This window comes from Macaca thibetana, chromosome 18, assembly GCF_024542745.1.
Source record: "Macaca thibetana thibetana isolate TM-01 chromosome 18, ASM2454274v1, whole genome shotgun sequence".
Classification (NCBI taxonomy): Eukaryota; Metazoa; Chordata; class Mammalia; order Primates; family Cercopithecidae; genus Macaca; species Macaca thibetana.
Genome location: NC_065595.1, coordinates 69,122,587 through 69,135,744, shown reverse-complemented (window position 1 = coordinate 69,135,744; position 13,158 = coordinate 69,122,587). Strand labels below are relative to the sequence as shown.

The window sequence follows — 13,158 nt, the reverse complement described above, 5'->3', positions numbered from 1 at the left end:
GCGCAACCGAAGGGCTAAATAAAAGCACGCGGGTGGCACACTGAAATGTCGTGGAAGGCAGCAAGCCCCGCTTACTATGAACCTACAACTCTCCGCTCGCAGCTGACGCATCGCTGCTGCCCGCACGCGCCTGGGTCCGTGCCAACAGCACCGGGCAGCCCTCGCCAGGCACCTCCAGGGCTTCTCCGCCTCCCCGGCGCGCCCTACACCTGACGGCCGAGTTCTAAGCCGGGCGGAAAGGTGAGAAACGACGCGCTCCGCGGAGCCCGAGGGCCGGCTGCTCCCAGCTCTGCCCGGGCCGGGGCAGGGGCCGAGGGGCGGTCTCACTCCCGAGGGGTCCCGCGCCGCGCTCTGGCCTCCCCGCGCCGCTGACAGCCGGGAGCGGGCGACGGACGCAGCTTGCGCCACCTCCAGAGCCCACTCCCCGCCGCAGCCCAGAGCGCACGCCCGCCGATGCCCACCCGCCCACGCCCCGCCGGAGCACACCGTCGGCCTCGGGGACCAGGGACGCGGGCCCGGGCGGACGGCGGCTCGGGCGGGACCGGACACCCAGGAGGCGCCCCCGCGGGACCGCAAGATGGCGGCGGCGGCGGCCGCGCCAGGGCCCGGCTCCCGTCCGCCTCGCCCCGGCCGGCGCGCGCACCGCAGCGCGGGCGGGCGGGAGGGGACGAAGCGGGCCGGAGCAAGGGGCAGGCCGGCCGAGGCGGCGGCGAGGCAGCAGCCGGGAGAGGGCAGGCGCCGGGGCGTGGGGGAGGGGACGCTCCCTCTGGCCGGGGCGGCCGAGTTGTCCTCCGCGCCCCCCGCCGCCCGCCAGCCCTCCGCGCGCCCCAGCCAGCCCTGGGGTGTCCCCGTCCTGCCTACCTTTGAATTTGAGGTCTGTGGGCGGGTCGAGGACCAGGATCTGCTCGTGCTTCGCCATGGCCCCTGAGGCGGACGCCATCGGAGAGACAGCGCAGAGCGGGGGCGCGCCCGCGGCGGCGGTTTGCTGACTGGGGGCGGGAGTCGACGGCGGCGACGGCTCGGCCGAGCTCTAAGACGAGGCCAGGCTCGCAGCTCCCGAGCCCTGACGCCTGTCGCTGTGTCGCCGGTTCGGTGGGCCACCCGCTGGGTCACCAGCTCCGGGTCTCACAACTGACTCAACCCCACACCAGCCGCCACGGCCACGCGCACTGCGATCCTCGGCGCCCCACGTGACGGCCTCTGCGTGCCTACGTGCGCGCCCCGGCGGCCAGGAGCCACTAGCGCTCGTCCCGCTCTCCGGGCCGGCCTAGCGCGGCGCGGGGCTGCTGCGCCTGCGCGCTCGCGGCTTGCCGCGGCCCCGTGCGCAGCCCAGCTGTCAAGGGAACGGGTGTGGAGGGAGGCGGGGCAAAGGTCCGCGGGGCCGACGCGATGCGCAGCGCAGGGCTGGCGGCGCAGTCCTCTGTCACCTTGAGCTGCGAGTACGGAACTAGAGAAACTGCTCTGGCAGCGCTTAACAGTCTTCCAAGTGGGAATGCCCAGTGGAAGGGACAAGAAGCAGTGGGGAAGCGCCCACTCACTACAACTCCCGGCATGCCTCCTGCGGGGCGGGGCATTCGCCGAGGGCCTGGCCCTTTGCGGCCCTGCGCGGTGCTTGCTGGGAACTGTAGTAACGGCTGTTTGTGGGCGGAAAGGCGAGCTAGGTCCGTTGGAGGCGAATGGGGTGGGGTTCGCGGACGCTAATTTTGGCTCAGAGCGCGTCTAGTTTGCGCTAGAAAAAAAACTTTTGAAGACTGAAACGAGGCCCATATGTTAGAAATATACTAATAAAATCTGCCCTGTGGAGAACAGGCTGGGGGGATGTGTCCGTTTGCTCTAATTCTATCCGTCCCTCTGTTGGCAGGGCTGCATTCCTTGTGGTATCCAATCCAGCCTCTCCTGGTTCCTGAGTTGTCTCCAGTGATGCAAAATCAGATAAGGAAACACACCTCGTCTAGGAAGCAAGGGGAAATATGACAAAGCACACAGAAGCTAGAAATAAAAGTCAAAATCTACACCATCGAACCCAATAACCTTCTTCAGTTTTGATTAATGATGGATCCAAACCAAAACAGTTGTCACGTTCACATGTTAGAAACGAAACCCATCTGCATCACTTATGATAGGCGGTAGTAAACTGAACCAAATGAGAAAAATCCCAGCAGCAAACTTGTTGACAAAACTTTAGCCGATTGCCACGGTAGTCTGGTACAGGAACGTCAAATGAAACCAATGTGCTGTAAATAAACCTTTATTGTATTTTATGATACGGTTTGAATTTAAATCCCTAGGAAGCTCCACGAAACAAAAGACATATTGATGCTAATGCTGTGGAGCAGCACAGTTTGTCTAGAAAATAAATGAGACGAAACAGCAGTCTAGATGTCGGCACCAAGTCCAAGTTTTCATGTGGGATCCAGGTATCAGAGGAATCGCTGGAATCGTTAGCCTGCTGGAATCGCTAGCCTGGCATTCACAGAAGATCGTGCCACCCAGGAGGAATGTGTCTTCAGCCATGTGGTTCCTTGGAGTGAGAGGTGAAGCCAGCCATACTTCTGGGTCCGGTGGGGACTTAGAGAACTTTTCTTTGTCTTACAAGAGGATTGTGAAATGCACCAATCAGCATTCTGTAGCTAGCTAGAGTTTTGTAAAATGCACCAATCAGTGGTCTGTAGCTAGCTATAGGTTTGTAAAATGGACCAATCAGCACTCTGTAAAGTGGACCAATCAGCAGGACATGGGCGGGGACAAATAAGGGAAGAAAAACTGTCCACCCCAGCCTGCAGGGGCCGCCTGCTTGGGTCCCTTTCTAAGTTGTAGAAGCTTTGTTCTTTTGCTCTTCACAATAAATTTTGCTGCTGCTCACTCTTTGGGTTTGTGCCATCTTTTTTTTTTTTTTTTTTTTTTTTTGAGATGGAGTCTCACTCTGTGGCCCAGGCTAGAGTGCAGTGGCGCAATCTCAGCTCACTGCAAGCTCCACCTCCCAGGTTCACGCCATTCTCCTGCCAAAGCCTCCCAAGTAGCTGGGACTACAGGGACCCGCCACCACACCTGGCTAATTTTTTTATATTTTTAGTAGAGAAGGGTTTTCACCGTGTTAACCAGGATGGTCTCTATCTCCTGACCTCGTGATCCACCTGCCTGGGCCTCCCAAAGTGTTGGGATTACAGGCATGAGCCACCATGCCTGACCTGGGTTTGTGCCATCTTTAAGAGCTCTAACATTCACCGCGAAGGTCCAGGGCTTCATTTTTGAAGTCAGCGAGACCAGGAACCCACTGGAAGAAATCAACTCCAGACGCAGGAGGATACAGTGCTTAAGTAGTTTGAAGCATATTCTAAATTTACCTTTACTGTGATTTCTTTCTCTTCACAAAATTTATTTTGAAATGTCGATTGTCATTAGGGTAGAATACAAAAAAATTGTATGTTTATTAAAATAGGGGTTCAAGTTGTTTTTGTTTTTGTTTAAGAAAGAAAAAATTAGCTAAAAGTGACAATCAGTCCAAAGGATAGTGTCCCATATAGGTTTAGTTGTGAATTGACAACCCTAAAGGCCCTCACGAACTCCAGCTTTTTGCCAGCCTAAGAACTCTCCTCCACGGGCCAGCTAGCCTAGGCTGATCTGGTCCCTCCATAGCTGGAGGGACACTTCTCTTACCAGAAAGCTTTTGGGAATCCACCATGTGCAAACAGTCAACCAGCAGAATAGCATGTGGAGGACATTCCCAGTAACTCCCCTACAGGAGGATGAGTGATCACCCATTCACTATAGATTTAATGGGAAGCCTGAATTGGATGTATTCTAGTTTCCCAGTCTGTATTATTAAGAAATCTCTGCCCATTTGAGTCATCTATCATTGGAATCAACTGTTTGTTCAGTTCTCAATATTGCTTCAAAATCCTGTAGGTGTAGTCTTAAAATATATAAGAATTTAAAATTCTGATATTCTAAGAATATGTGAAACATCTTGGGATGAATCCCCTATTTGTATTTTAGAGCATTAGATTAATCATCACTGAGTCATTTTGAATCATCTGCTTCACATCAAATAGTGCACTATTTAAGTGGTTTGTGCTTTGGTGTTTATTAGTACCTTTCTTCCAGCACTACAAACTTTACAAACATCATCACGCCCTACTCAGAACAACTTTATAACAGTTGGCAAGTGCCACTTTTGTTGTTAAATATGGAAATGAAAACACAGATGACAGCATCTCATCTTAGTAATAGAGCTCAACTGTGGGCAGGGGAAGTTGCCCAATGTTCTATTCTGTGCATTTTTGCTCTTCCCAAAGCCACAATAAAATGACAACCCACAGTGGTCAAGGCAACAATTTAAAATGTAATTGACTTATCCATTGTTTAACATTTAAGCTAGGAATAATGAACCATGGTACCTATGTTCATTTTGTTTGCTCTTTTTAGATTGGTTAATGCAGCACAGAAAGGCCTTAAAGTATTAGCAAATATATATATGTGTGTGTGTATATATATGTGTGTATGTGTGTGTGTGTGTGTGTGTGTGTGTATATATATATATATATATATATACTCAAGCATATCAAGCAACCAAATTTTCATGAGCCTAAGAAGTACAAAGGCCTTGAATATTATTTCAACCTATTTGAATCTAGTAGTATTCACCTTTGGACAGGTTATCTCTTATGGGCTTGGCAAAGATTTTAAGTTTCCAGTATGGATGGTATCAAAGTACTTATACCCCTCTCCTTCTCCGTAGTTAAACATGTTAAACTTTACAGTAGAGGTGCTCTATAATTATGAATTTGTTTATGAGCAATTCTCTGAGTAATTCACTTCAGTGAACATTTAAACAGGCATGCTTTCAATAAATATTGAGGCAGTAAAGTAAAAGTACAGGCTTTGAATCTAGACTGCTAGGTTCAAGTTCCATTTTCCACTGTGTGATATTTGCAGCTTACTTCACCTCTCTGTGCCTGTTTTATATCTGTAAAATGAGAAGAAGAATACCTACATTCTAGGTTTGTTACCAGGATTCAATGAGTTCCTACACATGAAGAGTTTATAACAGTGCCTGATTCCAGCACTGTTACCTTATTAATATTAAATGTTAAATTGCTGCTGTGTGCCCAGCACTGTGGCAGGTACTGGTGATTAGTCATGAACTGATAGACATCATTCCTACCCTTATAGGATTACATTCAAGAGTGAGAGACAAATGTGAAATAACTATACAATTATTTTATTTGAATTGTGGTAAACACTAGGAATGAGAGGTCTAGGGTACTGGGAGAGTTACCAGTGGGAACTGAGTTGAAGGTTTGAAGATTATCTCCTTCAGGGAGTAATAAGAAGTATCTCCTGAAGGATATCTGGATATCCAGGAAAGGGGAACAGCATATGCAAAGGCCAGGTTGACATGAGTGTGGCTCATTGCAAATTGTAGAAGAAAGGCTGGTGTGTTACGATGAATAAAGTGGGTAGTGAGTAGCAGGAGATGAGGCTGAAAAACCAGATTATGCAGATTGTTTTAGGCCATATTAAGTATTTGAGTCTTTATCATAAGAAAATAGGAAACCATCAAAGGGTTTAAACAATAGAGTCGTTATGAGCAATTCTTAAAAGTTCTCTTGACTACAATGTGGTGATTGGATTAGAGGGAGTAGGAGGGAAAATGGGGAGAACTGTTTAGATTAGTGCTATAATTCAGAAGACAGAAGATGGTGTTACAGAGGATGGTATTGCAGAGAATGGTAGTTTGGGCTAAGGTAGACACAGTGGAGATGGAGAAAATACGAACAGATTTGAGAGATATTTAGGTGGTAGAATCAATAACCAAGCAGCTATTGATTAGATACAGGGGTAGTAAGAGAAAGTGAGAGACTGAGAAATCACTCCCCTTCTTCTGGTGTGTGCAGGTGAATGAATGATGGTACCAGTCACAGAGACAGAGGACCAGATTCTGATGTTGGGGTGCAGGGAAGGAAAGATCACTAAGCCAGTTTGATGTAAGATGCCTTTGAGATATTCATGAGGAAACATCAAATAAGCAATAGAATGTTCTTGGCTGGGCGCGGTGGATCACGCCTGTAATCCCAGCACTTTGGGAGGCTGTGGCAGGTGGATCACGACGTCAGGAAATCAAGACCATCCTGGCCAACATGGTGAAACCCTGTCTCTACTAAAAATACAAAAATTAGCTGGGCGTGGTGGCACGTGCCTGTAATCCCAGCTACTCAGGAGGCTGAGGCAGGAGAATCACTTGAACCAGGGAGTCGGAGGTTGCAGTGAGCCGAGATCACACCACTGCACTCCAGCCTGGTGACAGAGCAAGACTCCATCAAAAAAAAATAAGCAATAGAATGTTCTGGTGGGAACTCAGGAGCAGCAGCTCTGCGCTGAAAACTGAACCTCCAAGTCTTGAACATGAATGGTCACGGGCATGTAGGAGGTCACCTAATACAGACAGAGAAATGACCAGAGCCTCGTACTGCTTCTTGGGAAACTGCAGCTTTCAAATATCTCATTAAGTAGAATGAGTTAGCTTGGGTGGAAGAAAAGTGGCCAGAGAGGTGGGTAGGAAAGGAGGCCATGGTTAATGACATGGATGGCTCAGTTATCCCCATTCCGACTTCCTCCAGGGTTGCCTTACTGTGTTGCAGAAGCCACTCCTGTGCAGCTAGGCTCTTTTTTGGAATGAGAAAACCCTGAAGACTTAAAGTATCCACCTTAGTGGCTCACAACATAGTATTGACCTGACAGCTGTCATAAACATTCTTGAACCCTTGGAAAACTCACACATCGTCTACTTTCCTCAGATTCCGTTTATCTCTTCTCAGCTCCCTCTAAATGATTTGTTTGCCAATGCCAGAGCGTGCTGGCAAAAAGAAAAAGCCCAACACACATCAGGTCTCCAGAGGACTGAACCACCAGGCTCACCCCTCGCCCAGTTTCCCCGCAGGGGAAAGTGATCATACACAGCTGGGACAAACAAACTGAGCCCATGGCCATGGCAACTCTCATTGTTCCTATTTTTAATCTGGTCAAAGATCAATAGAATTGTGGATTTTGAAGAATTGTAAAGCTAAATAATGGAAATGAAATCACAATTCAGATACAAGTCATAGATTTAATTAAATGTGTATGGATCATTCTTGAAGTTTCTAGACTTACATATAAAGGGCAATTATCAGGTGTGGCTTATCACACATCAATCTTATCAGCATGGTTCAAGTTCAGAAAAAATGCATTAAGCTGAAATTAGATTGTGCCCACCAAGAAGACTTAGTAACTACGTACTTTTGGAAATGAGTATATAAATTCCAGAGCTGTTCAGCAGTGTGGTAAACAATGTCTGGTCCCTGATTCTACATTTTCTTTTGTGACATCATTAAGACAGAAGCCAAGTGTCACTATAAATTATGTAAACCTTCAGTCAGAATAATTCAATCTGTACAGGGTAATATTCTCATTGTCTTTATTACAAATGGTGAGTGATTAGCATGAGACTTATGACTTAATGTAAACCCCATGAGAGCAGGGGCCTCATGCCTCATGCTGTTCACTGGCATATCTCTAGCATCTGCAACAGGGCCTGAGACACAGAAGCTGCTCAACATACATTTATGGTTTTCTAATTTTTATTTTGAATGACAGTTAATTCTCGAACAACATGGGTTTGAACTGTGTGGGTCCATTTATACGGGAATTTTCTCCCACCTCTGCCACCCCTGAGTCAGCAAGACCAACTCCTCCCTTGTCTTCTTCCTCAGCCCACTCAACGTAAAGACCATGAGGATGAAGACCTTTACGATGATCCACTTCCACTAAATGAATTGGAAATATAGTTTCTCTTCCTTACAATGTTCTTAATAACGTTTGAGTCTCATCACCTTCCATAAATTTACTGATCTGCTGAATCATAATATGCATATGAAGGAGTCTCATTCTTGCATACCCCTGTGAAAAACAGATAGGAAACTGGAGTACAATATTTGTGTCTAGTTCATTTTGCCTTTTCCTTCACAATATACAATCAAAATACTATTTTCCAAAGTAACTTTGGCTAATGCTTTTCTCTCCCACCCCTTCAGTGTGGTTATGTAATCCATTCATAATACAATTATAGTAAATTCATTTATTACATTTAGCATTTCATTGTGTCCCATCCCCATTGTTTTAACCACTTATTTTGGGAGTTTGTGAAGCATTAACATGGCTCTAAGAGTGAAAACTAGCATGGTTCTAAGTATGAACATGGTTTGCAAAGTATCTCTCCCAATTCCTGTGACCCCATTCTCAGCAATACTGTTATTTCCCCTCTGTTATCACCCAACACCTGTAGGTAACCAATTTCAGCTCCTAATTTACTCTTTGGCACAAATGAGCAGATGTATGTATATTTTCTTATATAATGCACTTTTGTTTTTGAGACAAGGTTGCCTGGCTGGAGTGTAGTCACATGAACACAGCTCACTGCAGCCTTAACCTCCTGAGCTCAAGTATTCCTCCTGTCTCGGCCCCCTGAGTAGATGGAACCACAGGGGTGTGCCACCACACCAGGCTAACTTTTTAATTTTTTGCAGAGACAGGTCTCCCCATGTTGCCTAAGCTGTATAATGCTCATTTTTAATTGAAGGGTAGAATATTATGCTCTTTTTGTGCTTTTTTTTTTCCCACTTAATACATCCTAGACATGGGATATTTGCTAGTTATGCTAGTTTCACTCTGTAACAGGCCATAGAGCACTTCCTTGTTCTTACAGCTGCATAGTACTTCACTCAGGGGATGTTATTCAACCACTTTCCCGTGCATAGGCATTTAGGCTGTCTCTAATATCTTGCAATTAACAATCAATGAGCAAGTTGCCCAAACCCTATATCACCCACAGTGGTTACCCCAGCTCCCTACCTCAGGCTCACACCTATGGCCTCATGGGGGGTTTTGTACAACCAGATGGAAGAAGAGGAAAGAGCCCAAGCTTGGTTTATAGATTGGTCAGTTTAGCAGATGAATGCAAGGTGAAAATATTCCTGTCTCATGCCTACCACACTGTAAGTCTTTGTGGTTAGCAGTGAATAACCTTGTGCATATGTATTTTCATATTGTTGGAGGTATATCCGAAGAGTAGATTCCTAGAAATGGGACTTGTAGTTCAAAAGGTAAGAGTGTATGCAGTTTTTGGTGTTGACAAATTCCCATCTTTTTTTCTTTTGCTTTGCTTTTTCTCCCCCAGAAGCTATGTGTTTCCAAGACTAGCCCTTTAAAACAAGCATATTTTTAATTCTTTTGTCTGTAGTCTGTGCTCTGAACTCCTCAGATACTATTTTACTAGTTTCAGACTTATGATGGACCTATTCTTTTTGGTAGTGGGTTTAAATCAACCTTAGACCCCATTGCTATCTCCCTCCAACTCCTTCCCCTGCAGTTTCTCTCATCTGTCTTTTCTCGCCACATTCCGTGCTAGGAATACAGCTTCGGTCCAGGTGACCTACTGGGCACTGTGTTTCCTTCTTTGTGGTAGGAGATGCAAAAGCAAGAATGCATCTTTTAATTTAGAAGAAGTATCCCAGCACACTTCTGATTACTGGACCCCTGAAAACTTTACTGAAGTGGAAGGTGCCTGTCCTAACAAGTCCTCCCGAATGCTGGCTACCTCTTGTTTGTTCTGCCCAGTCAGCAGGATGTCACCCATGTAATGGATCACTGTAATGTCCCACAGGATGTCCAGACTGTCCGGGTTTCTTCATACTACATGATGACAGAGGGTAGAAAAGTTCACAGTGCCCTGAAGCAAGACAGTAAATTAATGCTGTTGTCCGTTCCACAGGAATACAAACTGTTGCTCTTCAGAATAGGAAAGAGCACATTTGCCAAATCAGTGGCCACATAACATGTACCTGAGGTTTTAACAATCTGCTTTAGCAACAATACTGCTCTGTTTGGCAGCTGTAGTAGGGCAGCAGCTCGGTTAGGCTTGTGATATTCTACGATCAGATCATTGCAAGCGTCAGACTGGCTGAGCAAATGGAGACGTGATAGGAGGGACCACCACCTTGTATCCTTTCAGGCTCTAATAGGCATTAAACCCTGTGATGCAGTAGTGCTTTGATTTACTATTTTGGTCCTGGGGTGGGGGCAGCTTTAGAGGCTCCTACTTAGCCTTCCCTAATGTGATAGCTCCTACCCCACACACCCCGGACCCAAAGGTGTTATTTCAGCTGCCAGGGCCCAAGAAAATGACCACTAAGTAGATGCGTGGCAACTGAGGGGCTGATTGTACACATATAAAACATATTACTTTAGCCAGGACTCTAAGGTGGGATGGGGAAGGGACACACGCAGGATGACATTTCAGATCTCGAGGTATTCATGTCAACTGAGTCCCTGTGTCCAACAATCTTTGCAACGTCTGGGTATTCCCTCCTCCCCAACATATAGTGACCCAAGTAAATGGCCATAGGTCCCTCTGGGACAGTCCTGGAGGAATCATCATGGTATTTCTTTGCCATGGCATTGCTGCCTACTTCCTCATGGGGCTTTGGCCATCTCTTCCAGCCATGAGCTCTGAATGTGAAAACTGGCTTAGGTCTGGGAACTCAGCAAGGGAACTTGTAGAAACAGAGGCTGCAGGGAAGGAGAGGGGTAGGGAAAGGGAAGATGTTGACCAAAGTGTACAAAGTTTTGATTAGACTAGAAAAATACATTTTAGTGATCTATTGTACTGCATGGTGACCACGGTTAACAAAGAATGTATTGCATATTTCAAAATTGCTAAAAGAATAGATTTTTAATGTTCTTCCAACAAAAAAATGGTAAGTTGGTGAGGTGATGCATGTGTTAATTAGCTTGATTGAATCTTTTTTTAATGTATACATATATCAAAAAATCACATTGTACCCAATAAATATACACAATTATCGTTTGTCAACTAAAAATAATTAAAAGGCGGGGTACAGTGGCTCACGCCTGTAATCCCAGCACTTTGGGAGGCCGAGGCAGGTGGATCACCTGAGGTCAGGAGTTTAAGACCAGCCAGGCCAACATGGGGAAACCTCGTCTCTACTAAAAATACAAAAATCAGCTAGGCATGGTGTCACGCGCCTGTAATCCCAGCTACTGGAGAAGCTGAGGCAGGAGAATCGCTTGAACCTGGGAGGCAGAGGTTGCAGTGAGCAGAGATCATGCACTGCACTCCAGTCTGGGCAACAAGAGTGAGACTCTGTCTCAAAAAATAATAATAATAATAATAATTAAAAAAGAAAAAAAAAGGTTTGATAGTTTTTGTTTTTTCTTCACCACAGTTAAAATGACTTATAGCCACAAGACAAACAATAACAAATGCTGGTGAGGATGTGGAAAAAATGGAACCATTGTACACTGCTGGTGGGAATGTAATTTTTTTTTTTTTTTTTACTCTAAGTTCTGGGATACATGCACAGAACATGTTGGTTTGTTGCATAGGTATATATGTGCCATGGTGGTTTGCTGCACCTACCTACCCATCATCTATGTTTTAAGCCCTGCATGCATTAGATATTTGTCCTTATGTTCTCCTTTCCCTTGCCTCCACCCCCAACAGGCCCTTTGTGTGTTGTTTCCCTCCCTGTGTCCATGTGTTCTCATTGTTCAACTCCCACTTACAAGTGAGAAGATGCGGTGTTTGGTTTTCTGTTCCTGTGTTAGTTTGCCGATGATGATGGCTTCCAGCTTCATCCATGTCCCTGAAAAGGACACAGTTTCATTCCTTTTTATGGCTGCATAGTATTCCGTGGTGTATATGTACCACGTTTTCTTTATCCAGCCTACCATGGATGGGCATTTGGGTTGGTTCTATGTCTTTGCTACTGTAAATAGTGCTGCAATAAACATACGTGTGTGTGTGTCTTTGTAGTAGAATGATTTATATTCCTTTGGGTATACACCCAGTAATGGGATTGCTGGGCCAAATGGTATTTCTGGTTCTAGATCCTTGAAGAATCGCTACACTGTCTTCCACAATGGTTGAACTAATTTACATTCCCACCAAAAGTGTAAAAGCATTCCTATTTCTCCACAGCCTCGTCAGCATCTATTGTTTCTTGACTTTTTAATAATCACCATCCTGACTGGCGTGAACCGGTATCTCACAATTATCATTTGTCAATTAAAAATAATTTAAAAAGAAAAAAAGAAGTCTTGATTAAAAAAAAGAAGAAGAAAAAAACATACTAGAAATGCTTATTCCATATGCAGGAACACATTTCCCTTAAATATATTCTAACGCTGATCCCTAATGCTATCTTGCATTTAAACATCTTTTGCAAAAATATTTTATTCACTGGTGCATTCATTTCTCAATGCATGCTGTAACAAATTATCACAAACTGGGTGGCTTAAAACAACTGGTATTTTCTTACAGCTCTGGAGGCCAGAAGTCCAAAATCAAGGTGTTGACAGGGTTGCGCTCCCTTGGGAAGCTCCAGGCGAGAAACTGTTCTTCGCCTCTGGCAGCTGCTGGCAGGGAGCCTTGATTTGTGGCCGCATTGCTCCAGCTACTGCTTCCATCTTCACCTGACTTCTTCTTAGTGTGTGTTGAATCTCCTACATCTCTTGTCTAAGGACACTTGTGATGGCATTTGGGGATCACCCAGATAATCCAGGATTATCTCCTCATCTCAAGAGCCTTAACTTAATCACATCTGCAACGGCCCTTTTCCAAATGAAGTAACAATTACAGGTTTATAGTATTAGACCCTGATGTCTTTGGGGCTACCATTCAACCTTCTACAGTTGGTATTAATAATCTTCATATCAGTTTAATGATTTAGTTAAAATTATCTCTGACAAAGAACCCAAGGCACAGAAATGTTATTTACTTATTTATTTATGTATTTATGTATGTATGTATGTATGTATTTATTTTGCTGTTCAGCTCAACCACTGTTCTTCCTGGAGAGGGGAGATTTGGATGTGTTTCACTTGAATTGTTAAAAAGGAATGTAATCTTCATTCAGGGAGATAAAACTAGGGTTATCAAGACCTCGTATTTAAGCAAGTCAATAAAGCACAGAAGAATCCTAAGAATTAGATGATAATTTCTTAGTTTTAATTCAAAATAGAGGAGTTTTCAGTTTTGTATTCACCTGCAAACAGTTTTCCTAGAGCACACCTGTGAACTCTGAATATTCATTGTATTTG

The 13,158-nt window shown here is 45.3% G+C and overlaps 2 protein-coding genes across 4 annotated transcripts in view; both read right to left on the bottom strand.

Annotated features, from left to right (window-relative positions):
* VAPA (VAMP associated protein A) overlaps positions 1-1,515 on the bottom strand; it is a 41,343-nt gene extending 39,828 nt beyond the window's left edge. For 2 of the 3 annotated variants that reach the window (XM_050767398.1, XM_050767400.1), the window contains exon 1: positions 862-1,515. In XM_050767398.1, the coding sequence (XP_050623355.1) occupies positions 862-940 (79 nt within the window). In that variant the 5' untranslated portion in view covers positions 941-1,515. The remainder of the gene's footprint in view (positions 1-861) is intronic. The other variant, XM_050767399.1, reaches the window with a different exon arrangement.
* Positions 1-13,158, bottom strand: part of APCDD1 (APC down-regulated 1) — a 579,685-nt gene that overhangs the window by 562,160 nt on the left and 4,367 nt on the right. The window lies entirely within an intron of this gene.